At 47.8% G+C, this 25880-nt stretch overlaps 1 protein-coding gene across 4 annotated transcripts in view; it reads right to left on the bottom strand.

The window, feature by feature from the left end:
• The window catches only part of KCNH6 (potassium voltage-gated channel subfamily H member 6), a 556858-nt gene that overhangs the window by 141833 nt on the left and 389145 nt on the right, over positions 1 to 25880 (bottom strand). For all 4 annotated transcript variants that reach the window (XM_085874776.1, XM_085874773.1, XM_085874777.1 and 1 more), the window contains exons 7-8: positions 24229 to 24411; positions 23820 to 24065 (exon numbers count right to left, since the gene is read on the bottom strand). In XM_085874776.1, the coding sequence (XP_085730902.1) occupies positions 23820 to 24065; positions 24229 to 24411 (429 nt within the window). The remainder of the gene's footprint in view (positions 1 to 23819; positions 24066 to 24228; positions 24412 to 25880) is intronic.

Here is a 25880-nt window from a genome sequence, read left to right as displayed (position 1 = left end):
TAGCACATAGTTTAGTGACTACACAACGTGTACCATTCGTGAGTTCCGAAGGATCCATAGAGCGCATTAAAATTACAGGGCACCCTACTTTAAAGTGATCCAAAAGGCCGGATCAGTTTCGGCTACATATTCATATCTTGTAGATTTTAGCTGGTCAGAAAGTCATGGTTTTGTGAAGAAACGACAGCACATGGAAAGTGCAAATTAGTCAGGTATGAACTCAACTGTTTTCTCCCCAAATGGAGCGTGATTCTATGAGCCGAACTCATATTCGTGGTCCTCTAAAAAATGGGAAACATTTTTATTACCTTCACAAACTTCGTTTGACGAAGGTATTGTATTGACCCCTGTGTATTTATTTATTGGTAAATATGTGTGCGGACAACATTGCGCAAAAACTGCTGGACCGATTTGCATGAAATTTTCAGAGATGATGTGCAGTTACTAAAGGACGCCAGGCGAAGCTTTTGGGAGCGATCGGATCAAAGGTCAAGGTCAAGGTCACAAAAAGGTCAAAATCGTTTTTTTGCGATTAAAGTGTCAATTTTGTTTCGATTTACATCAAATTAAGTACAAAATGTTCAGTATTCAAATCCCGATCCACTGATATAGTGTATGGTATAGTGTTTGCAACCCTAGTTAGTCTGTGGAAGTCAAAGGTCAAGGGGGTCACCAAAATGGAGTTTTTGATTGGGAAGCGTTGTGGACAACATTACACAAAAACCACTTCGCAGATTGTCATGAAATTTTGTGGATGTGTTTGGCATCACGAGAGGACAAATCGATTAGATTTTGGGAGCGATCGGATCAAAGGTTAAGGTCAAGGTCACAAAAAGGTCAAAATCGTTTTTTCGCGATTAAATTGTCAATTTTATTTTGATTTTGAGCAAATTAACTCCAAAATGTTCAAAATTAAATTCCCCATCCTCTAATATGACACATGGTATAGTACTTTTGTCACCCAAGGCAGCGGTTGGGGGTCAAAGGTCAAGGGGGTCACACAAATTCACATTTATATCGGAAAGCGTTGTGGACAACTTCACGCAAAAAAAACAAAACGCAGAGAGGCTTTAATTGTTTTGGATTTGTTTGGCATCATGAAAGGACAAATCCATTAGATTTTGGGAGCGATCGGATCAAAGCTCAAGGTCACAAAAAGGTCAACATCGTTTTTTCATGATGAAAACGGTTAATATGTTTCCGATTTACATCAAATTAACTCCAAATTGTTCAGTGTTCAATTCCCCATCTTCTGAAATGACATAAGGTATTGTACTATTGTCACCCGAGGTAGCGGTTGTGGGTCAAAGGTCATGGGGGTCACGAAATGCATATTTGTATTGAGATCCGTTGTGGACAACTTAATACAAAGGTAACTAGTGGCTGCGGCGAAGGTATGCGCTCTACGAGTGCCCGTTCTAGTTTCTTTTTTGTGCAATAATTCCTCCCAATTTGCAAATGGAGAACATAAACTGTTTTACTCCCATAATCATCAAAACGAATTTTGAGGGGCCTCTTAAGGAAGACAATAATATCATTACTATATATGTCAAAGCTTGTTTCATTTCATGGAGTAACTAAAATCTGATGGTGGAACAAAAAAAGGGGTGTGCTGAAATATATATATATATATATATATATATATATATATATATATATATATATATATATATATATATATATATATATATATATATTGTTGCGAATTCGCACCCGCCGACGTGCGAGCGGCCACGTAACTCGAATCGCGGCACGTCGCCCACCGGACGGACAATTCCGTCGTGACCCTCTCGGACTAACGCTGGGAACTAGTCACGGGTGGGCCTTTCGGCCTCACCACGATCGTGCCAATCGGCCCCCCACGTGGGATAGGGTTGTTCGCCAAATTCGACCTACCGAAGTACCCACACGGAGGGTAGACCGGGCGATCGCACCTCGCCGCAGGTCGACTTCGGACACGGGCCACTTTAAGCGACCCGTTCCGTACTATCGGGATAACCGAGCGGTGTTATCGTCGACCTCGACGGTTCGATTAATTGTCGGGCGTTTTTTAGCCCACTACCAACCCTTTACGTGAAGCAAGATGGAGATTCAATTAAAGAAAAGACGAAGCGAAACGGGAAAAACAGTTCAACATGAGGCACATTTATTCCGCGGCAAACGGAAAGCACACATATACAATTACAACAATTATGCACCAAAAGCAAATGCAACAAAAACACAACAATTATGCACCAAAAGCAATTGCAACAAAAGAAACACAATGCAGATCTACTACCGACTACGCGAGCACACGGCAACACTTACACAGTTTTACTTTACAGACGGCGCCGACAACACATATACTCAAAATCAAAAGAAAAAGGGGCCACCCTCTACGACAAGGGGGCAGACGGGCCTGGGGCCGAGACCGCGTGGAGCCTACCCGTCTGGTGATGAGCCGCAAAATGGCGGCGGCGCCCCGACTCCGCGCTCCTCCGCGGGCCTCGCTGGCACTGCCTGGAATGGGGTGGGAACGGGGCCCCCCTTTTCGCACTATCTCAGCGCGGGGGGAAACAGGGGGGGTTGTTGATGCTCTGGGGAAAGAGGATAGCTGGCTTGCTTGGGTCCCGCGACGAGCGACTCCACTGCGCCCTCGACCGCGTTCCCGGCTTCTCCTCTCTGCAGCTCCCCGACAGACTCCGAACCCCGACAGACCGACTCTCCTCCAGACCCGTCTTGACTGCTGCTGCCACACTTCGCTGCCGCCACAACGCGCCCGAGCCCAAAACAGAAACTCTCTACTCCAACTCGAGCCCGAAACAGAAACTCTTCTCTCACTCGATTCGCCCCGCGCTCGGCGCTTTATAGTCAGCAGGAGAAACCACATGCAGATTTTCGGATCAGGATCGGCTCGGGGGCAGAGCCACGCTCGCCCATTGGACGGAGGAAAAGTGGGCGTGAATCATTCCTGATCCTCGAATCTGCATATATCGATTATACTCCGACGCGCCTGGAGGCGGGGCCAAATCGCCCCGCGCTTAATGATTGGACGGATCGGAAGTGGGCGTGAATCATTCCTGATCCGACTTCCCCTCGGAAAGGCCGCTTTTTGCACCCGAGGCTCGGCGCGCGTCCCGCACGAGGCCAGGACAGCCTGACGCTCGGCGTTCACAAGCGGGGCGGGAATGGCCGCAGAAGGAGAGGCGAAGGTGGTGGAGGGTTTATTGTGGCGGTGATGGCCATGGCGACGCTTGGAATGGCGGTGATGCGATAGTTGCGAGAGCGGGTTGTGAAGATAAAGGCCGTGGCTGTTGGCGTTGTTGTTGTTGTTGTTGTGAAGCGGCGTTGCGGTTGGTGGATGTTGTGTGATGGCGGTTGAGACGTGGTTGGTTCAAAATAAAGATAGAACAGAAAAACGGCTATCTTAAAGGGTCGCAGCCCGAATGATTGACATTTATTCCCTCTAAACAACGGGTTTGGGCTAACTACACATGTACTTACAGAGATATCTCACCTACGGGACCTGAATGGTGGTTTGCGAATTTCCTCAACCACAACAATATATATATGTATGTATGTGTGTATGTATATATATATATATATATATATATATATATATATATATATATATATATATATATATATATATATATACATATATATATATATATGTATATATATATATATATATATATATACATATATATATATGTATATATATATATATACATATATATATATGTATATATATATATATATATATATATATATATATATTTATATTTGTATATACTCGTGCATGCCCGTACCTGCGTGGCCGTACCTGCGTGTTTAAATGGAAATTATTCGTGTAACCGAGCTGTGATCTTTGAGTCAGCCATTATTCTTTTGCTATCTTTATTTTGGAACAATCACTACTTCAACACTCACAACCGCCTTTCAACAACCACACCATCCCCACCACAGCGCCAACCACAACCACCATCTCAACAACCACGCCATCCCCTCCCCAGCACCAACCACAACCACTATCTCAACAACCACGCCATCTCCACCACAGCACTAACCACACTGCAACAACAACATCTCAACAACTCCCGCCCCGATATCTATCAGAACGGGTAAACAGAAATGACGGTTGGAAAACAACAACTGACCCCAGCCGAGCTCTGTTGGAATTTTCCCTCAGAAGGGCAAAAGAAACATAATGTCCGTGATCGGGCTAAAAGAGCGGGCCAAGAGCCGAGCCGAACCCCCCTGGAATGTCCCTCCCCCCCCCCCGCACACCACGAAGGGAGGGGCCAGGCGCCGGGGCGATAAAAGGCCGGGCTGAAACGCCAAGTGGTCGGTCTGGGTTCGCCGTGGAGTTGAGTGGAAGTCTGGGAGCGGAGGCGAGCTGCAATCGTCTGCAGTCTGGGAGTGCAGCAGAGTTTGTCAGCAAGGGGAAAGAGAGTCCCTCTGCTTGCTCTCTCTTTGGTCGACGGAGGGGCCGGTGGAGCCGGAGAGGAGTCGCCAGCCGGATCACCGTTGAAGGCACAGGTGGAGTCCAGCGGAGTGCGGGCAGGGCCACCGAGGGTCGCCGAACCAAGTATCGGCGAGTCACCACGAGGGTGAAAGTTAGCCTGCACGGTCTCTCGGAGCCCTTGCGGTCTCCACGGCTCCGTGAACTATTAAAGGCCCACGAGGTCCAGTTCTTCCCCTTTTCTTTCCTGGGGTTTTTCTTTATATGAACGTTGTGGTGCCATGTCCTTAAGTAGAATTGTAATAAGTGTACATAATGAATAGAACGGTTGTAGTTCTTTGTCTTGCTTGTTCCTGCATTGCTTAATTGTCTACATGTTTGCATACGTGTATGACTGCTTACGTGTGTATAAATAAATGTCATTGTTTGAATGTCCACCTGTTCGTTGCGTCCTTTCTCTTAATTGAGCTGCAGTATTGCATTCGGGATATTTGCTGGCTTTTAAATAGCCGATAAAGTAATCGGATCCGGCGGGGCTTGGTGATATACACCGCTCGGCAAATCGCGAATGGAGCGAGCTGCTTTTGCGGCTCGTTTCCAAGCAGGTCCTGTTGAGGTGTAAATCCCCGGCACTCTGTCTGCGCACATAATTAGGTAAATCGACAATTCGGCGAATGGACCCTGTCGTGCGCGGACAGAATAGTTGGCTGATTTACGGTGTGATTAAGAACACACCCGTAGCTGGATTTTGGCGTTGATCCGAAAGCTGCGACTGGGTTTGCCACGTCTGGTGGGCGCGTGCGGCTGTGAATTAGCTAAAAGCGGTCGCCCGCACGCCGGAGTGGCGGAAAACTACAACACTGGCGTCAGGTCGTGGGATACAAATTCATACCCCTCCACACTAAATTAATGGAACCGGATCAAGGGTGTGCGAGGTGACCCTCCGGTTCCATCAAATTACGAGCGAGGAAATTTTTTATTCCAACACGTAAGATGGCAGTTCAAGGTGAACACGCGCAGGGTGGTTTAGAAAGGGATTTGGAAATGTTCGAATCTATGGCTCAGGACGAGATGACCGTGCATGACATTCTCATGCAGGTTGAACACCCCCCACAACCAAACCTAGAGCCCGAAATGGGCACAGCGGCGGGGGCCGCGGTGTTTGACACCCCCCTCCCCTCCTCCGTCAAAATCCCTCCCAGGTCCCCAGCGAAAATGCGACCGATAATGGCGGATCGGTCCAGCTCGAGTCATCGGACATCAAACAATTGATGCAGATGATACAAGCAATGAGTGGGGATATACAACGAATGGAAAACAACATAAATGAAAATGCGTGCAAGATGAACGGCAAAATGGAAAATAAAATGGATGAAAATATGCAAACGCTGCGGGGTGAGATGCAGCGCGTGGGGCGAGGCCTGCAGGCGGGCATAATGGCGATTGCGTGCGACGAAACACGGACAACGGAGCACAAAATGGCGGTGCCACGTGTTGGAGCGAACGAGCTGAGAGGGAGTGCAACGGCTGTGCGGCCCGCGATGGAAACGGGGGAGGTCATGAGGAGAGACGCCGACACAATAATTCGGGAGACGTGTTGGGCGAAAGTCGTAACGGAGAAAGTGACGGTGACAGAGAGGTAAAAATTAAATGGGGTGACTGATACATGTAAGGCGAGACACGTAGAGACGAGGGAGATAAGAATGGAGACTGCAGAAATAAAATGTATAGAAACGCAGGAAGTAGAAGAGATGATAATAGAGACGACGGCAGAAATAATAATGGAGACTAAGGAAACAAAAGAGGTGACAAACGCGGAGAGTCACGGAAATAGAGACACGGGAGATAAGAGGGTGGATTAAATGCAACCAAAGACGAACGCACACACATGGAGTTAGCGGGGGACAATGGGGGCGGGCTGGCAGAATGTGTCGTGACCCGGTGCAAGCAGCAGGATCGCCATCTCCAGGAACGAGGGGAGGGAATATTCCCCCTTGAAGCGGATCGCGACCAGGTGAGTCCGGTCAAGCTTTGCGAGTTAGAGGGGGCGAGTGCTGTGAATGGGTACACACGGAGCTTGGGGGGTGTGAAGGCCCCGGATCCCTTGTGGTAGCACAAATTCCCAGCGTGGTTTCGAAATGTGTGTTCACGAGTGTGGCGAAATGAGTGCTGAGACGCGCGCATAGCGTTCTGAAAGGCGGTGTGTGAAAGAGACAGCGTGTGTGAGTGAAATGGCGATAGTGAGTGAAAAGGTGGGTGTGAGAGAAGCACCATGTGTGAGGGAAACAGCATGTGTGAGTGAAAGGCCGGCCGTGTGTAAGAGGAACGGCATGTGTGAGAACGCAGTATGAGAGCGAAATGACGGTCGGCATGCGGGAACACGCAACCGCATGTCCGAGTGTAATGGAGAGGTGTGCAAGCGTCATGGCACGCGGGGGTTCGTGTGTTGAATGGCGATGAGGATGGCACCAGACGAGATACAAAGGCCGTGTAGCGGCCGTAGCCGTTTCGAGCACCATGCCGGATTTCCACGGTAGTGCGCGCGGGGTCCGTGCTGTGCTTCGCACGAGGCCGCCGCGCGCGCGCCTGCGCGAGTGAAATCCGGTCCGGAAACGCACGCGGTGGATGTAAGCCGATCCCGTGGACCGACAGAAGCTCGGCTGGATTATGAATTTGCAACGGATGGGTTATCAAGGCGAGCGTGCGTGTAAAGCTCCATGAGCAGAGCACATGTGCTCGCGTGGGGAAGCCCTCGAAATGTGAGGCTTGCTTGGGATGCGCAGGGTGACATCGTGGCTGCATGGTTGGAATCCGGCAGGAGGGGAATCCCTGCCGGATGTTACCCTCCGAGAAGGGACGAGGTGCGCGAAGCGCGAACAGCTGCCATGACATCACAGGGAAAGAGCGCAGATTGCGAGTTGCCGCGCTGGCGCATAGGAAAAAAAAAAGGGGAGAGAAAAGCAAGCCTCCCTGTTTCGGGTCAACAGGATTCCCAGGCAAGGGGTGGAAGACCCCCTTGCATGGGCACAGGATACTACTAGTTAGGGGGATTGGTTAGCTTCATTAGACCGGCTTCATGGGGCAGGGACAAGTCCTCATGGGGCCCGTGGAATGGATTAGTCAGAGGGATGTCAGTTTAGATTTAGGATGGAATATGGGATTTTTGGAGACACGGACAGACTGTGAGTGTGTAGTGGGGACCGAGCTGAGCTACGCAGAGTTAAAAGGAACGTGCTGTATTGTAAGGGATGACGAGGGAGCATGAGTTAGTTGAGGGTTTTAGTGAAGAAGAATGGCAGTGTTCAGCGAGGTGAGTGGTGAAATGAAACCAGTTGAGAAACAAACATGTTGAGTGAGTGAGGGCCAGCGGGCCTGAGTGTATGGAGCGAATGTGGTATGCATGGTGCGATGAGTGATTGGGGGGAGGAGTGATTCCCACCCAAGGGACCCCGGGGTCAGTGTAAAGTGAGTTAGTGGGTTAGTCAAATTGACAAAATGGAGGTCGTTTTGCTGTTGGTGGGAATGTTGGCTCGAAACCCGTTTGGAGGGGTGCAGGAGTCCTGTTGACGGGCTGGGAGCGTGGCTGCGAACGGTGAGTATCGCTTAGTGGGTACCCCGGGCACCGGGCTAGTCGGCCGCGGTAGGTCAAGGGCCCAAGAGGGGCCAGGATAGCGTAGTGGGCAAGGGTGGACCCGCATGATGTGGGGCCTGGAGCGCCATTGGCCGCGTGGGCAGTGTCATGGGCACGGGCACCCAAGGGAAGGGGCATGGAGTGCCAGCCTGCCATGTGAGCATCGAGGGGGAGTAGCCAGGGAGGGCACTCCCCAAATTTTAGGGAGCTGGTAGGCTCGGAGACAGTTGCAGGGCCCGGGGGTGCCATCGTTGGAGAATCGGCAGAGGATAGTTCCTGCCAAGGGAGCCACGCGTCCCAGCCACGAGACCGTGCAAGGGTACGAGACGAAAATTGGAGGGCATGGCCCAAAATTTGAAAGGACACCAACACAGGCGACGGGAATCTTGGTTGGTAGAACCAATAGTTTCAGCGACTGGTGCTTTTGGAAATCCCCGGGGTAGTTAAAGGCTAATAAATATGAGGGCAGATAGGAAAGTGTACCCCTTCGCACCATCCATCCCTTCGCTTTTCATTGTGGGCCACTGGACCCACTTTGGGTTCGATCGCTGAGATCTGAGGAAGCCATTCTGAGGCTTAGATTGGGCCTCAAGACAGGACGCGAGCTCTCCCTTATTCCCCTCCAGGAAGGGAACGTAGGGGTTGGGAGTAGGTTAGGTGACAGGATAGGTTAGGCGGACAGAGACTATTAAGGGGGTTAGGGTGACTAGTTATAAAATAAAATAATTTAAAAAAAGATGGGGCTAAAATTGATGTTTTGCAAATTAAGGGAGTGGGTATGGACAGAGACAGGCAAAGGCGATAGGTTGGGAGGGAGACAGTAGGGTAGGTCCGAGCCCGCCTTCTGAGTGGCCAGCACCACCGCACTCCCTCCACGAACCTCATTGAACGAGACCAGAGGCCGGCCAGCTTCATATGCCGGCCTGTTTTGCTACAACGGCCTGTGCGGGCCTTGCCATGCCTTGTCTGCCTGCCTCTGCCTTGACCCCATGCTGGCTAGCCCTTGTTGTTTGCATTTGCCCCATTCTATCCATCACCATGTTTGCCAGGATCATCGCGCGAGCTGCAGGGACTGCCCTGTAGGCAGCCACACCACGGGGACTGCATTGATGCAGCCCGTGCACCATTCATTTTTTTGTGTGTGTTTGCTTGCGTCAGTGCCCACCCAGTGTTCTGCAGGGACTGCCCTGCAGGCAGCCGCACACGGGTACTGCATTGGTGCAGCCCGTGCACCGTTTTGTGTTCACTGCGCTCATTTCAAAGGGGAAGGCCTAAGACTGCATTGGGCAGCCGGCCAAATTCCCTGTACACACCTGCATTTGTTTCATGAGCCAGAGACTGCATTTGGGCAGCCTCCTTCCCTGCTTCAAAATGGCCTGTGGGATAGCGCATAGCCGCCGGGTTGGGGTGAGTTGCCTTCAGCAGCTGAAGACATGAAAAAGGTTTTGTGACAGACAACGGGGCCTTTTGAACAGGCCCCAAAGACATCCGACCTTCAGCTAGCTACGGGGCGCTCACCCTCAAAATTCTGACATTGCTATGTGCCCTTTTCCCCACAGAGTCCATCAGTCCTGGGCCATGGTTTAGTGTAAATTCATAAATTAAATATATAAAAAATTAATAAGGGTAAATTGTACATGAGTTGCTCCCCCTGCATGTTTGTCGTAGCGCCGGCAATTTAGTTAAGTCGTCTGCATGAGTGAGTATGTTTAGTTTGTTACTCAGCCCATAGGTTATTTACTTTTGGGACACGGATACACCAAATGTCGCACTCAGGGATCCAGAGGAAAATCGTACTTGGGGAAACTTGCACATGAAGGCACACGAAAATTTGACGATTCGGGACGAGTCTGTAAAAAGGGGAGGGGTGGTGTTACGGTTATGAAAATTCACAGAACACCATTCAGGCTTCCCAGAGATCAGTTATGTCGATAAGTGTGTGTTCAGATTAGATTCCAACAACGATGTTTAACGGGCAATTATTCGTGTAACCGGGCTGTGATCTGAGAAGAAGTACTGGAGTTCTGGAATGGTCACGTTCATCACGGTGGCTGTTACGGGGAGAGGAGTTCTGTGGACCCCGACCATTCACCACCTGAGCTCCGCCAGGAACCACGAGTCCTCCACGTGCGACTGGGACCAGGTCGACAACCATTGGCAGGTGCCGCAGCATGGAGTACCCCCTTTCTCCGACGGCCAGGTACCCATCCGGACTCTGAACCACAGCTCGTCTCTCTCTCATCGGCTGGAGGGTCCAATAAAAAACTCTGGGTTTCTTTTCTTTTTGTGTGTGTGTCTGCGTGTGGGCCCGTCTATAAGTAGAATTGTTTAAGTGTTTATTTCATCATTGTAAATACTGCATTGCATATTCGCGATAAGTCTTGCCCTGTGTCTTTATTTTACTGTAAATAAATTTAATAGAAATGAACCCAGTCTGTTTCCATCCCTCCTTATATTGGTCCAGCATGGTTCGTATCTGAGTTTACACGGGGTTTCATCCCCGGTAATCGGTACATCATCGCCGGAACCTTCTGGGCAGGCCCGCTCGACTGCATCTGAGCCGGAGTTGGTCGGTGGAAGCTGATACTCTGACGTAGCTGGTCGAGTGATCCAGTTCGGCCAGACGTTCCGAGGACGTGAATCCCCGGAAGCCAAGACTGCGTGGTTATTTAGGTATATTGGGATCTCGACAATTAACCCTACGCCACACGGTCGAGATATTGGCGTTTCACGGTCGATTAATCGACCCGCCGGCTTCGGAGTTATCCGGAGCGACGGCCTATAATTTGGTGGGGACCAGTGGGAGACGGCATAAACTTCCCCACCTTGCGGTCATTCTTGCCACCGACCCCCGGCCCACAACAATATATACATATATATATATATATATATATATATATATATATATATATATATATATATATATATATATATATATATACACATACATGCATGCATACATACATACATATATATATATATATATATATATATATATATATATATATATATATATATATATATATATATATATATATATATATATATATATATATATATATATATATATATGGACATAGTGTTACGGTTGTGGAAATTCACAGAACACCATTCAGGCTTCCCAGAGATCAGTTATGTCGATAAGTGTGTGTTCAGATTAGATTTCCCCACCGATGTTTAAAGGGCTGTGATCTTTTAGTCAGCCATTATTCTTTTGTTATCTTTATTTTGGAACAACCACATTTCAACAACCACAACCACTACTTCAACAACCACAACTGCCTCTCAACAACCACGCCATCCCCACCACAGAGCAACCACAACATCGCCTCACCTTCATCTCCACAAACGCTGCTATCTTTTCGCCACCCACGGCAAATCCTAACGAACAACATCTCTGCCACCAGACGCAGGGGCTGATGAATTCCACAACGTCCTCTTTCCACGGCTGATGATTCCTGCAACGTCCGCGTGGCTGATGATTTCATCCATGTCCGCTCTCTCTGCGTTTCGCGAAGAGATCGGATCAGAATCGCAAAAGGGGCAGAGCCAGCGAGGGGTAAAGGGTGAGAGTTGAGAGATCAAACTCACTCACGGACCCCATATAAAGGCGCGCTGAACACCAAGCAAGCAGTCTGTCGGGGAGCTGCAGAGAGAGGAAGTCTGGAGTCGAGCTGGCGTCGAGTCGGAAGAAGCCAGCAGCCCGGCAAGGTTCGAGACCAGTGGAGGGCAGTCGGAGCTTGGAGCGCAGCCAAGCCTGCCGTGCCACGCAGAACGGCGTGAAGGTGGAGAAAGCCGGAGAGAGATCGTCAACGCTGAGGAACGGACGGGCTCTTAAAAGAGCATCAACTCTCGAAAGAGCAAAGGCCCGTTCGCTCCTCGGAGGCGCCGTCGGCTAGGCCCGAACCACTCGGCCGCATGGCGGGGCTTGGGCCAATCAAGTCAAGCAGCGCCAACTGCCGTGTCGACGAAATGTCGAGGGTCAACCAGCGAGTCACCACGAAGGTGGCAGGTAACCAGCACGGCCTTTCGGAGCTCTTGCGGTCTTCACAGCTCCGTGAAATATTAAAGGCCCACGAGACCAGTTCTCGCCTTTCCTTTCCTGGGGTTTTTCTTTGTATGAATGTCGTGGCGCCTTGTCCGTCAAGTAATGAACTGTTAAGTGATTGTGTACATAATAATAGAACGGTTGTTGTTCTTTGTCTTGCTCGTTCATACATTGCTTTACTGACTGCATGCTGCATACATGTTTGATTGCATACGTGTTTGCATGCTTATATGTGTATAATTAAGTGTCCTTGTGTGAATGTTGACCTGTTCGTTGTGTCCTTTCCCTCAATTGAGCTGCCGTCTTGCGTTCGGGATATTAGTTGGCTTTTAAATAGCTGATAAAGTAATTGGATCCGGCGGGGCTTGGAGATATACACCGCTCGGCAAATCGCATACGGAGCGAGCTGCTTAAGCAGCTCGTTTCCAAGCAGGTCCCGTTGAGGTGTAAATCCCCGGCATTTCTGTCTGCGCGCATACTTAGGTAAATCGACAATTCGGTGATCGGACCCTGTCGCGCGTGGACAGAATAGTTGGCTGATTTACGGTGTGATTAAAAACACACCCGTAGCTGGATTTCGGCGTTGATCCGAAAGCTGTGACTAGGTTTGCCACGTCCGGTGGGCGCGTGGCGGCGATTAGTTAAAAGCAGTCGCTTGCACGCCGGAGTGGTGAGAAGCCACAACAATATATATATATATATATATATATATATATATATATATATATATATATATATATATATATATATATATACACACATATATATATACACACACACACACACACACACATACATACACAAGGTGACAAACTGGGTCACCTCTGATTTTGGAGACTGTAACCTTGGTACAGGCATATGCTCCTCTTATACATCAACACACTAGAGATTCTCCAGGAACGGAAGAAGGGCGAAGACCACCAAAGGTGGGCGAAGACTTTGTTTTCACCCTTGTCTGTTTTGTTTGTTTGTCTGTGAGCAGGTTATCTTAAAAAGTTGTGGACAGATGTGGCCAAAATTTGGTGGACAGTTTTGGAGAGTGACAAGAACAAATTGATTAGATTTTGGTGAAGATTCGTATCCAGATACAAGAATTCTTTAAGTGATTCTCCACCAATTAGAGGTAGCAAAACAACATGTAGCACAATATGTCAAAAAGTTGTGGATGTATTTGGACGAAAATTGGTGGACACGGGTGTGTGACGAGAAATAAGTTATTCAAGTTTGGTGAAGATCCGGCCTCTCTCAGCAACCGCTTTAATTAATGTAACCGCTGTCCCATTAAGGGACAGCCTTAAGTCAGGTCAGGTTCGATCTGTGACCTGCTACAGGTACCATGTAAACCTGTACTAACCTGTTCCATGGTCGGGTTGTCGGCGACTAAACCGTCTCCCCCACCAGGTTTTCTGGTGAGGAGGGTGTTTGGATATGGACACCCAGCAGGATTAAAAACAAAACCTGTCAAAGGGCGGAGGAGCTCCTTGTGAGCCAACGGCCATCCATATCTAGTGCCCAACTGTGTCTGCGGACGTCCTCCTGCAGTTGGGTTACTCCTTATTAGGAGGTTGGTGGCAGGATTTGCACTCCGGCCACCGTAAAACGCTTCATTCCGCAAAATGCAAAAACGCAAAAAAATCTGAAAACCCACTCCGTGGGAGTACCTCCTGTGCAGCTTCCCTTCGCAGGGCAGCTCACCGGATGACAGGATTGGGGCAAAGCCTTCGGGACCCCCAATCTTTGATAGGAGGTAAACCACGGGGTAACATCCCTGGGTCAGATTGCGGGAGAGTGTGTCGGAGTGGTGCTGAGGTGTCGTCCACCAGACGGCGGTCTCCTTGGGTTAACCTGAGGCGGTCCCTTCGGGTGGGTGCCTGGAATGTCCTATCCCTAAGAGAGGATGATCACCTGTCTCTGTTATCATCTGAGCTCAAGCATTTGGACATCGGGATTGCAGCTCTCTCTGAGGTTCGGAGACCGGATTGCGGCGAGATAATGTTGGGTGGTTACACCTACTATTGGTCTGGTCGCTCTGATGGTTACCATACCCAAGGAGTTGCTGTAGCTGTGTCCAATAAGCTGACCCCAATGATTTTAAGCTGACTGATCCAATGATTAAATCCAATGATTGGATTTAAGGTCCAATAAGCTGACCTACCAATTGAGGTAACACCGGTCAACGAGCGTATTATGAGATTAAGGATTCGCCACTCCTTAGGCGTCATTTCCCTGGTCTCTATTTATGCTCCGACTGAGGCGAGTGATCTCACCGTGAAGGACACATTCTACGCCACACTCGAGTCTGTGGTTGATCAGTGCCCCAGACGAGATACACTTCTAGTCTTGGGGGATTTCAATGCATCGACTGGAACTGATAGGGATGGTTATGAGGTGTGTGTTGGTCCCCATGGGTCAGGAACTATGAACCAGAATAGCACTAAGTTCCTTGACTTTGCAAGAAGTCATGGACTTAGGGTGGCTGGTTCATGGTTTCAGTGCCCACAAGCTCATCGCTGGACTTGGTATTCCAACGCTGGCGTTGTGGCAAAGGAGATTGACCATGTCCTCATTGACGGTCGTTGGAGGATGATCCAGAACTGCAGGGTCTACCGGAGTGCTCAGTTCCTCAATACTGACCACAGGCTTGTTGTAGCAACTCTAAAGCTGCAGCTTAAATCCTGGAGAATGGTACCATCCCAGCCTAGGCTGGATGTTGCCAAGCTCAGGGATGAGAGAGTAGCTGAGGAGTTTGCGAACAGGCTGAGTGGACACTTAGGGGGTCTGGGTGCTTTGGGGGGTCCTGAAGAGTTGTGGAGCACCTTCAAGACCACCGTCCTTGATGTTGCCGGCAGATGCCTTGGAGCTCACCGCAGGGCAAAGAAGAATTTTGTCTCTCAAGGGACACTGGATACCATTGACCAGAGTCGCAGGGCCAGGCTGAATGGCAGAGCTGAGCTGTTCAGGGAGCTGAGGCGTAAAACTGTATGCACTGAGGGTGGACAAGGAGGCCTATGTGCGAGGAATCTGTGAGGGGGTAGAGCATCACCTGTGGACAGGTGATTCTCGTCCCGCTCACAGGGGAATTCGCGCATTACGTTCATCCAAGCCCATCCCTCAGAGAACTGCAGTTCGAGCAGAGAGTGGTAGGCTCTTGACAGAGGAGTCTGAAGTGAAGGCCCGCTGGGCCGGTTACTTTGAGCGGTTGTACCAGGCTGATCCCCCAGCTGTCGAGTTGGACGTCAAGGGTGTTACAATCCCTGTTGCTGACCCTCGAATCAACTGTGGTCCACCATCGCTTGTGGAAACATGGGCTGCGGTGAACCAGTTGAAACGGGGCAAAGCTCCAGGGATCTGTGGCATCCATGCTGAACTTCTCAATGCTGGTGGAAATGCTGCACTCGTGTCGTTGCATGCAGTTTTGTGCTCTGCCTGGAACACAGGCATCATCGCAACTGACTGGAAGAGGGGCCTTGTTGTCCCTCTCTGGAAAGGGAAGGGTGATCGGCAAGACTGCAACAACTACCGAGGGGTGACGCTGCTCTCAGTGCCGGGCAAGGTCTTTGCTCGGATAATTCTCGATAGGGTTCGCCACCATCTGCTTGAGCACCAGCGTCCAGAGCAGTCAGGCTTTACACCAAAGAGGTCAACGATTGACCGTATCCTTGCACTTCGTGTCCTCACCGAACGCAGACGAGAGTTTCGGCAGGGGCTGCTTGCAGCCTATGTTGATCTCTGTAAAGCGTTCGATTCAGTGAATCGGGATGTCCTCTGGAGGATTCTTGGTCTTCGTGGGGTGCCACCGAAACTGATCGATCTGATGTCTGAACTCTACTCTGGTACTGAGAGTGCTGTGAAGTGTGGTGGTACCATCTCTGACTTATTTCCAGTTGTTACTGGAGTTCGTCAGGGATGTGTACTTGCCCCCACACTTTTCAGCACTTGTATGGACTGGATTTTTTGGGAGGATGTCGGAGAGATCAAGTTGCGGTGCATCGTTTGGCAATGTCAAGATCTCGGACCTTGATTTTGCAGATGATGCAGTCATCTTTGCGGAGACTTTAGACATCCTCTTGGGGGCCCTCGAGGTGCTAAATGAGGAGTCGGAGCCGTTGGGATTACGGATTTCTTGGGTCAAAACTAAGATCAAGGCTTTCGGTGACATCTTGGATGCTGCTGTCCTGTCTGTGTCTGTTTGTGGTGAGGATGTTGAGGTCGTGGAGAGATTCACTTACCTTGGCAGTGATATTCATGTCTCTGCTGGCTGCGAGTCAGAGGTCAATAGACGTCTGGGTCGGGCCTGGGGAGTCATGGATTCACTGGACCATGGGGTGTGGCGCTGCGGGTACCTGTGCGGGAGGACGAAAGTCCGAGTCTTCAGGTCCTTGGCTCTATGGGTGCGAGACTTGGACTTTGACCAAGGATCTGAGACGGAGACTTAATTCCTTTGGTACCAGGTCTCTTCGGAGAATCCTTGGCTATCGCTGGTCGGATTTTGTGTCCAACGAGCGGTTGCTGAGAGAGACTCGGATGAGATTTGTTACCTGCATAGTCCGTGAGCGTCAGCTGCGGCTGTATGGACATGTGGCTCGTTTTCCTGACACTGATCCTGCTCACCAGATTCTCTCAGCGAGGGAGTCTCATGAGTGGAGGAGGCCAGTGGGCCGACCACGTGCCTCATGGTTGCAGCAGGTTGACCATCATCTCAAGGAGATGGGGATGGGCCTGGCATCTGCCTGGGGGATGGCCAGACGGAGGCCCCTGGAGTACCGGCGGAAAGTGGACGCAGCGACGTGCTGTTCTGGCACATGCTCCCATACCTGACCTGACCTGAAGATCCAAATCCGGATCCGGATAGGATAATTTTTTCAGTGATTCTTCACCATTGAGAGATGGGACCAAAAACGATATATAGCGTGATATTTCAAAAAGTTGTGGACGAGTTAGGACAAAACTTGGTGAATGAGTTGGTTAGGTGACAAGAACAAGCCGATTGCAGTTTGGTTCAGGTCTGGATCCAGATCCGGCTTATCAGTGGGCAATGTTATCGGTTTCAATTTTCGAGCAACAACAAATTTCTTCTTCACCATGGACATTTCATCACTGCACATGGTTATTCCCAATGACGAGGGTCTTCGGGCACTCAAACATTTTTGCAATTGTCACACCATCCAAGACCCCAGCACTGAAGCTTCACTTCATTTGGCTGAATTGGTTCTCACACTCAATTGTTTTACATTCTCCAATAACTTTTATAAACAGGTCAATGGTGTTGCTGTGGGTATATAAATGGGTCCAAATTGTGCAAATCTCTTTTTCGATTATATTTAAGAACGGATTTTTTTCTCAGTTTGATGGCCCGACAACAGATTTCTTTGGACGCGACATCGATGATTGTCTTGAATTAACCTCCAGTAACAGATTCAAACTTGAATGATTCATAAACTTCATCAATGCTTTCCACACAGCTCTTAATTATACGTGGGGATTTTAGATACCTGTGTCCCATTTTTAGATATCAAAGTTTCTCCGGTAGATACTGGTTTATTGACTGCTGTTAACCACTGCACAAACCAACATATTCACACAGCCATCTAATGTACTCATCTTCTCATCCTTAACATGTCAAGAATTCCATTCCTTCTTCCCAGTTTCTGAGGCTCCGTTACATCTGCAATGATGACTTGAATTTTGGATCTAAAGCCAGAGAGATGTGTCAGTTTTTCACAGATCGTGGCTATCCTAGCTCACTCGTGGAAAATGCTCTTAACCGTGTCTGACCAATCAACAGACAGAATCTCCTTCTTCCAAAAATAAAACCCGAGAATGAACGAATCCCTATCACTTTGGTGTATCATCCCAACAGCCTTGCAGTTGCAAGGCTGTTATTTCATCAATTACAACCTGGTTGTAATTAATCTGGTTGTAATTGGTTGCAGTTGCAAACAATTGCAACCAGATTAACCAGAAAAGAATCATCCAAAAAAAACCTTTAGAATCCTACAGAACGACACAAAAACCACTTCCATCTTATCTCAACCACCTCTTTTCTTCAGTCAAACAAGACAAAACTTTGCAAAATATTTAGGTCAAAGGCACACCACTGTACCTTCCAATCTACCACCTGGAATATTCAAATGTTTGCATAGTTGTTGCAATACCTGTGATTTTATCAACCCCACAACATTAATATCAGAACGAAAGCACTCCACCAATATCAAAGATCATTCCACCTGCATCACCTTCAATGTCATTTGCTATATTTATGCTCACTTTGCAACAAAATGTACATCAGGGAAATTGGACGGTGATGTGGAGACCGCTTTGGAGAACACCTCAACGATGTTCGAATCAATATTATGATGATGTTCATAAACCGCTCTCTCGTCACCTCATTCAGGCAGAACATGCTATTCATTACATGTCTGGCTGTGGTTAGATACTCCACCTTGGCAGGAATGACTCCCGGAAACTTAAAGAACAGTATTTCATCCACAAACTTGGTTTGAATGAAAATTTTTCTTTCTCTTAATTATCATGCCTTAATATGCTCATCCTTCACCCCTCCCCTCCCCTACTTCACATTTTCTATCTATATCCTGCCTCCCCCATCATGTTCTACTTCCTTCTCTTCTTTCCCAATCCCTACTTTCCCCTCCCCCCCTTGCCCCCCCCGATCCCAACCCACTCTTTTATCCCCCTCCCCTCCCCCCTCTCTCTTTCTCTCGACGTACGTACAGATGGACGGACAACCACAAAACATAATGCCTCTGCAACTTCGTCAGCAGAGGCGTCAAAACAATTACAACCAGATTAACAGGTCAGGTGGAGCGTAGTTTAAACCTTCTCCTGCACCCCCTACCATACGAACAAATTGCCTATATCCACCTTTCCAACCGATATACACCTCCATAACCACAACCTCCATAAAAAAAACAAAAAGGTTGAGGGTTGTGGAGGTGTATGTAAGTAATTTGTTAGTATGGTAGGAAGGACTATCTTTTTTTTAAGGTGAGGTAAGAGAGGGTTAGAGTAAAGGAAAACGTTGAAGAAAAGATCGTGAAGGTGTATGGTGAATACCTTCACGATCAAAATGGAAATGGAAAGGTGTATTTGCAAAAAGTAGGAGGAGGAGGAAGAGGAAGTCATGGGAAATATAAGGTGAGAGGAGAAAGTTATATATACAGATACTTTAAGACATTGAACAGAGGGTATAATTGGGATGAATGAAAGAATGGTTAAGGGATTGTGGTGAAAATTAAAAGTTAATCAGGAGAAAGGACAATAAAGAAAAGAAACGAAAAGACAATAAAGAAAAGAAAAGAAAAGACAATTTTAACAGACTGCTCTCATTTCGACCTCTCCTTCATTCCTTGCCTAAAAAATCCAACTATTACAGCGCTTCTTCTCTCCATGCTCTGAATTCGCCTTCATTGCATCCATCAAGAATTGTGTTAAATCGCATCTCTGACCTAAAACTTTTAAAAACCACAGTTTGCCATGGATGCTCGCTTTCCATCAACCATTCTTTTTTTCCAACTTCATTGCCAACTCACCCCCCTCACCCCTCACTCTCACCATCTCTCGAATGGTGACTCGAATCTCGAATCTCACTCGAATTGCAGCAACCATCCCACTCTTCTCCCTCCAAGCCTCCCTCTCACCTCTCTCAAAAATTCCCCCCTCACCTTTCATCCCCCTCACTCTTCCTTCTCAAAGTTGCCCCCCTCTCATCCACCAACCTGCCTCCCTCCACTGCCCTCTCACCTCCATCTCTTCACTCCACCTCCTCAAATCCTCAACTGCCTTCTTCCTTGTCTCTTATCCCCCCTCTCCCCCAGCACCACAGAGCCTTTTCTCCTCCTCATTCGGCCCCCTCCCCTCGGTATTCTGCAATACCCCACACTCCTTCAGCAAGCCTCCTTACCTGCCCCCCCTCGTCCCTTGTCCTACCCTCCCCCTCCCCCTCCACCTCCTGCACCCAAAGCCTCCTCCCCTTCCTCTTCATTAAGTGTGGACCTCAAATATCCGGGGGCTTCGCTCAAACCTTTCAGATCTTTCCATACAGGTTGCCACTGACAAACCAGACATTATCTGCCTAACAGAAACTTTCCTCTCCCAAGACGTGTCTGACTCCCAAGTATCTCTCCCTGGTTACTCCCTCTTACGGTATGACAGACCTGAGCCTCGTCCTGGTGGAGGTGTTGCTCTCTTCATCAAAGACTCTATTCCTCACTCTCCATGCACTGCCCTCACTCCCCCACACCCCCAGGAATACCTCTGGCTTCGGCTTCCCCTCCACTCCCACCTCATGTTTATATGTGTACTGTACCGTCCACCGAACAGTGATGACTCCATCTACACCTCACTCTCCGAAAACATGGACCATCTTCTATCTTCTCATCCAAACTCTCTCTTCCTCTTATGTGGTGACTTCAATTGTCATCACGCCAGTTGGCTAGGTGTGGGTACCTCTCTCACCTGCCAAGGCACCTCAGCAAAAGCTTTCTGTGACTCATTGGGACTGACTCAATCGGTCAACTTCCCGACCCGGATCTCAACCAATGGTACCCCATCTCTTCTGGATCTGATTTTGACAAATTTCGCTGACAATATCTGCTGCTCTTCCTTCGCTCCAATTGGTTCTTCTGACCACGTCCTTGTCAAAGTGGACATCTCTCTGGCTGTTATCAGAGAACCACCTCACCGCCGTCGAGTCTGGCATTTCACTCAAGCCGACTGGCAGGGTCTCCGAGCAGTCATCAAACTTACAGACTGGTCTCCTATCACTACTTTCTCAAACATCAACTCATCCTGGGAATTCTTTCAAAGAAACTTGCTCTCCCTCATGCACAGATTTATCCCCTCTCGTGTTCAGTTGTCTTACCCTTCCTCCCACCCTTGGTTTACTGAAGCTTGTGGCGAGGCAGTTGTCCTGAAACAACTTGCCTTTGCCTCATGGAAAGCAAACCCAACTGAGGGCAATCTCAGTTCTTTCCACAAAGCTCGGAACAAGTGTGTATCTACCCTCAGGAGAGCCAGAAAACAACATCTTTCTCATCTCAAGTCTGAACTCTCAAACCTCTCTCCCTCCTCAAAATCCTGGTGGTGTTTAATCAAATCTGTTTCTGGTGTATGTTCCCCCTCCATCCCCTCCCTTACCTCAAATGGCCGCACTGCTGATTCCACACGTGATAAAGCTGAATGTCTAAACTCGGTGTTTGCAGCTAAATCTTGTGTCCTAAACCCATCACTATCTCTACCCACTTTACCCAGTCGCACCCAACTGTCCCTGGACTCTGTATCCTTTTCTCCTGACAAGGTGGAGAGCTTGCTTTCAAACCTCGAGTCAGATTCTGCAACCGGTCCAGACGGCATCAGCCCACGTGTCCTCAAAGCCTGCTCTTCTGCTCTTGCTCACCCTCTCTCTGTTCTATTCACCCTCTCATTTGCCCAAGGTCATCTGCCATCTGCTTGGAAATCTGCTAACATCACTGCCCTGCATAAAAAGGTGAAAAACAGATCCCTGTAACTACAGACCAATCAGCCTTCTCCCAATCATCAGCAAGGTGATGGAATCCATCATCGCTTCAGACATGAAATCCTTCCTCTTCTCCAATGGCTTGATTTCCAATCATCAATTTGGTTTCAGACCAGGTCACTCTACCCTGGATATGCTGCTTCTGCTCTCCCATCAATGGATGGAGGTCCTCAATGCCAGACAGGAAATCCGAGCCGTATCCCTGGACATATCACGTGCTTTTGACACAGTCTGGCACCCTGCCCTACTCACCAAACTCTCTTCCCATGGTATTCAAGGCCATCTCCACTCATGGCTCGCAGACTTGCTCTCCTGTCGCAGTCAACGTGTGGCCCTAAATGGAGTTCTTTCATCCCCTCTTCCTGTGCAGGCTGGAGTTCCTCAAGGTAGCGTTCTGGGCCCTGTTCTTTTTCTGGTTTTCATCAATGATCTCTCGGACTCTCTGGAAAATCCTCTATTTCTCTTTGCCGACGACTCCACCCTCTGCCGTACCATCTGTCATCCCTCAGACCGGCAAGCAGCAGCTTCTTCGCTCACTGCAGATCTGGATAAAATCACAAACTGGTCCAACACGTGGAACATGTCTTTCAATCCAGACAAATCTCACACTCTCACTATGTCTCTTCGAAAGGACTGTTTAGAACCCCCCCCCCCCTCATCCACTTTCTCAACAATCCTCTGGAAGAAGTCTTTTCTTTCAAGCTTCTCGGTCTCACTATATGCCATGACCTTTCCTGGGAAAGTCACATTTCCAACCTCGCCTCAAAAGCCCGTCGCCGACTGGGAATCCTCCATCGTGCTAAGTCCTTCCTCGGCCCTCTTGAGCTCCTGACCACTTACAAAGCTTTTGTCCGTAGCCTGATGGAGTACTGCTCTCCCCTCTGGGCTGGTGCTCCTGCCTCCCACCTTTCTCGGCTTCACGCTGTCGAAACCAGGGCATTTAAGATCATCGGCATCTCCCGCAATGAAGCTGAGTCTTTGGGCCTCTCACTCAATCACCGCAGGTTGGTCGGTGGTCTTTCTGTCTTCTACCGACTCCTCTCCAGCCTTGCCCCCCTTGCTCTCTCTGCGATTTGTCCCCACCACATTTCCATAGGGCGCTCAAGGTCCGCAAACAACCCCCTTCTGGTAAAACTACCAAAATCACGAATCACTGCTCATCTTCACTCTTTCATTCCTCTTTTTTCCCGCCTTTGGAATAAACTTCCTCACTCTATTCTTTCCCATTCTTCCCTCCAGGCTTTCAAAACAGCTGTTCACCACCACCTCTTATCTTCCCCCATCCAAATCCTCGATCTTTTCTACCCCCGATAATCCACCCAAGCCCACTTCCTTCATTTCTCCTGCTTTCCTTCCTGAAAGTCCCTGAAATGTCCATCTTCTCTTCGCCATGTTCCCCGTCCCATCCCCATCCCTCTCCCTTCCACAGTTCACCTAATGTGTCTGTTCCCCACTGTTTTGTCCCTTCCACTCCCGCCCCTCTTGTCTCATGCCTCCTTGCTGTGAGTTGTGTGTTAGCTCTCATACGAGCCTCGACCAAGGTATACAAAAAAAAAATAAAAAAAATAAACGATTGTGCACCCAAATGAGGAAAAGGTAAGGCCTCAAGGACCCCGATACGCAGAGTCTGATGAATACTCAAAAATTGGCACAAGTTTTAAAACCAAACTGAACAAGAAACACACAGTAAACATGGAGACAGAAAAAGTAAAAACATGTCAACAAGCACCTGGGAAAACTTATCTTTGATTAAGAAAACTTACAAAATATGAAATTAAAATCAGAGATGGAAATTTAACTGTGAAAAAACACATGAAAAACGGAAAAATCACATCCCCGTAATGAATATCTATCCAACAGATTACCCAATAACCAATGTAATCCTAATCTTTACTGGATTGTATTCAGTTATTTCTTTCAACACTGTTCATAAACTGGGATCAGTACAGTTATTCAGAAATTATGCAGTTCGTAAAGCCAAAGTGAATTGTCCCAAGACAAGCTTTAGATATTTCACAAGTAGTTTATTATTAGGGTTCCATGATATCGCTGACAAATACTAGTTATCAAATGTGAAGACGAAAATATTAAACATGCAGTAATATAAGAGAAATGTACATAAATAGTAAATTCAGGTGTATTGCCACTCAGTTCGCCTCACCTCGTTGGAACCAGAGCCAAAAATGAGAAAGTCGAAAGGGATGGCTGCAACCATGTCAATGAGGAACCAGCCCTTGAAATAGTGGATGGTTATCTTTCCTGGTTTGCTAACCACTTCGTCATTTGCATTGACATATGTTGTGCGGAAGTTGATGAGAATGTCAATGATGAACATGATGTCCACAAGCAGGTCCACAATACTCAGTGGGTCACAAGCATATGTGCAGTGTTTTCGATGCCACGCTGTCTGTGATCCACATAAGTACACATATTTTGAAGAGGTACAGTTTTGTAATTTAAAAAAAGGAAAGAAAAATCATAAACAAATTGACTGTATTTTAAGCAAAATTCATTTTTGGAAAAAGATGGTGTTGGTGAAAAAAATCTGAATAAATTAAGATAATGCACACCTGCGGGTCATTTAGCAGGAAGGCTGCAGAAAAAGGTGTAAAAATAGCTGTGTAGATAACGAGAAGCAAGATGAGCCAGTCCCATACAGCCTTGAAGGGGCTATAGTGTAAGATGGTCCAACGATGAATCCTCGGAGTCTGGAGCTTATATTCAGGAAGTACATCAGCTCCCAGGGAAAGTACCTGAAGGATTACACCCGACTTCCTGTCACAAAACACTCTGAAAACATGCCACACTGATTTGCAGCAGCTTGGTAAGCGAGAAAATGCAATGCTTTTTGGGAGACAATGTCAATCATACTAACCAGGTTGAGAAAGGAGAAATAAATTATTTGCATTTATTGTTAGGCAAATCAATTAACTTAACTTGGAGATCCACCGGTTTGAAGTACAAGCACTAGGTTTGATGATGACAACCAAGTTGAGCTTCACAAGCAGAAGGTGAAGATGGACTGATTAAAAGAATTTAAAGAAGATAAAAACTGTAGGCTCATTGCAGGATAATCGTCAAGGACAATGTCCATCAATGACATAAAGAAGATCTCATCCAAAACACAAAAGCATCTCGATGCCAACAATCTGATTGCACAAATACCATTCCATCTGGGTGGTGTAATGGTGAGAGCATTTACTCATAATCTGGGAGGTCGGTGGTTTGAACCACAACCGAGTCATACCAAAGACTTAAAAAATGATAGTGCTGTTTTCTTGCTTGCTGCTCAGAATTTAAAAGGATGGAACACAAACAAACATTCATAGGTTGGTAACCATTAGACAGGCTTGGTGAGCCTCATGGCATCCTCTTGCATTGAAGTTCCGAATAAGGGAACTCATATAATCTCAAGCAGGATAATGACAAAGCTCTAAAGATCTCCCAATTAGTGCAAACACAAAAAGGATTTCCCAATCACTGTGATCATTTTGAAAAATTCCCTGGAAAGTTGCAGATGATGATAGGCAATTGGAACATTCCATAGTTATTGCTATTTGCATTCTTGGTGATACATCCGGACACAAAAAGAACAATTATTTACAACCATAAAACACTCTTCAGGAGTGGTAAGTCGAATGTAAAAAAGTGAAATGATTCAACACATATGGATACTCACAATAATCCCAGAAGCACCAACATTGCTTAATATTTCAAATACAAGGTCAAAAATTATTGAGGAAGAAAAACGTTTTCTTACCAATTATATTTCCTTGTATAAGAACCTTAAAATTATGGCATTTTTCAGATTATTGTATCTCGTTCTGCGAACATTTTTCACAATCCTCTTTTTGTCGACATAATTGAGGCTTATGGAAGAACTAGGTGACAAAGGGTAAAAAGGCAACGTACTGATAGTGGGCCCACAGTTGGACACAAGCAAGGAAATGTAGAGAGAGAGAGAGAGAGAGAGAGAGAGAGAGAGAGAGAGAGAGAGAGAGAGAGAGAGAGAGAGAGAGAGAGAGAGAGAGAGAGAGAGAGAGAGAGAGAGAGAGAGAGAGAGAGAGAGAGAGAGAGAGAGAGAGAGAGAGAGAGAGAGAGAGAGAGAGAGAGACAGGGAGAGACAGACAGACAGACAGACAGACAGATAGATAGAGAGAGACAGAGACAGAGACAGAGACAGAGACAGAGACAGAGACAGAGACAGAGACAGAGACAGAGA

This window comes from Eptatretus burgeri, chromosome 3 (genome assembly GCF_056783735.1).
Source record: "Eptatretus burgeri isolate ZD-2024b chromosome 3, Ebu_testis_v1, whole genome shotgun sequence".
Classification (NCBI taxonomy): Eukaryota; Metazoa; Chordata; class Myxini; order Myxiniformes; family Myxinidae; genus Eptatretus; species Eptatretus burgeri.
This window is presented reverse-complemented; position numbering and strand designations above follow the sequence as displayed.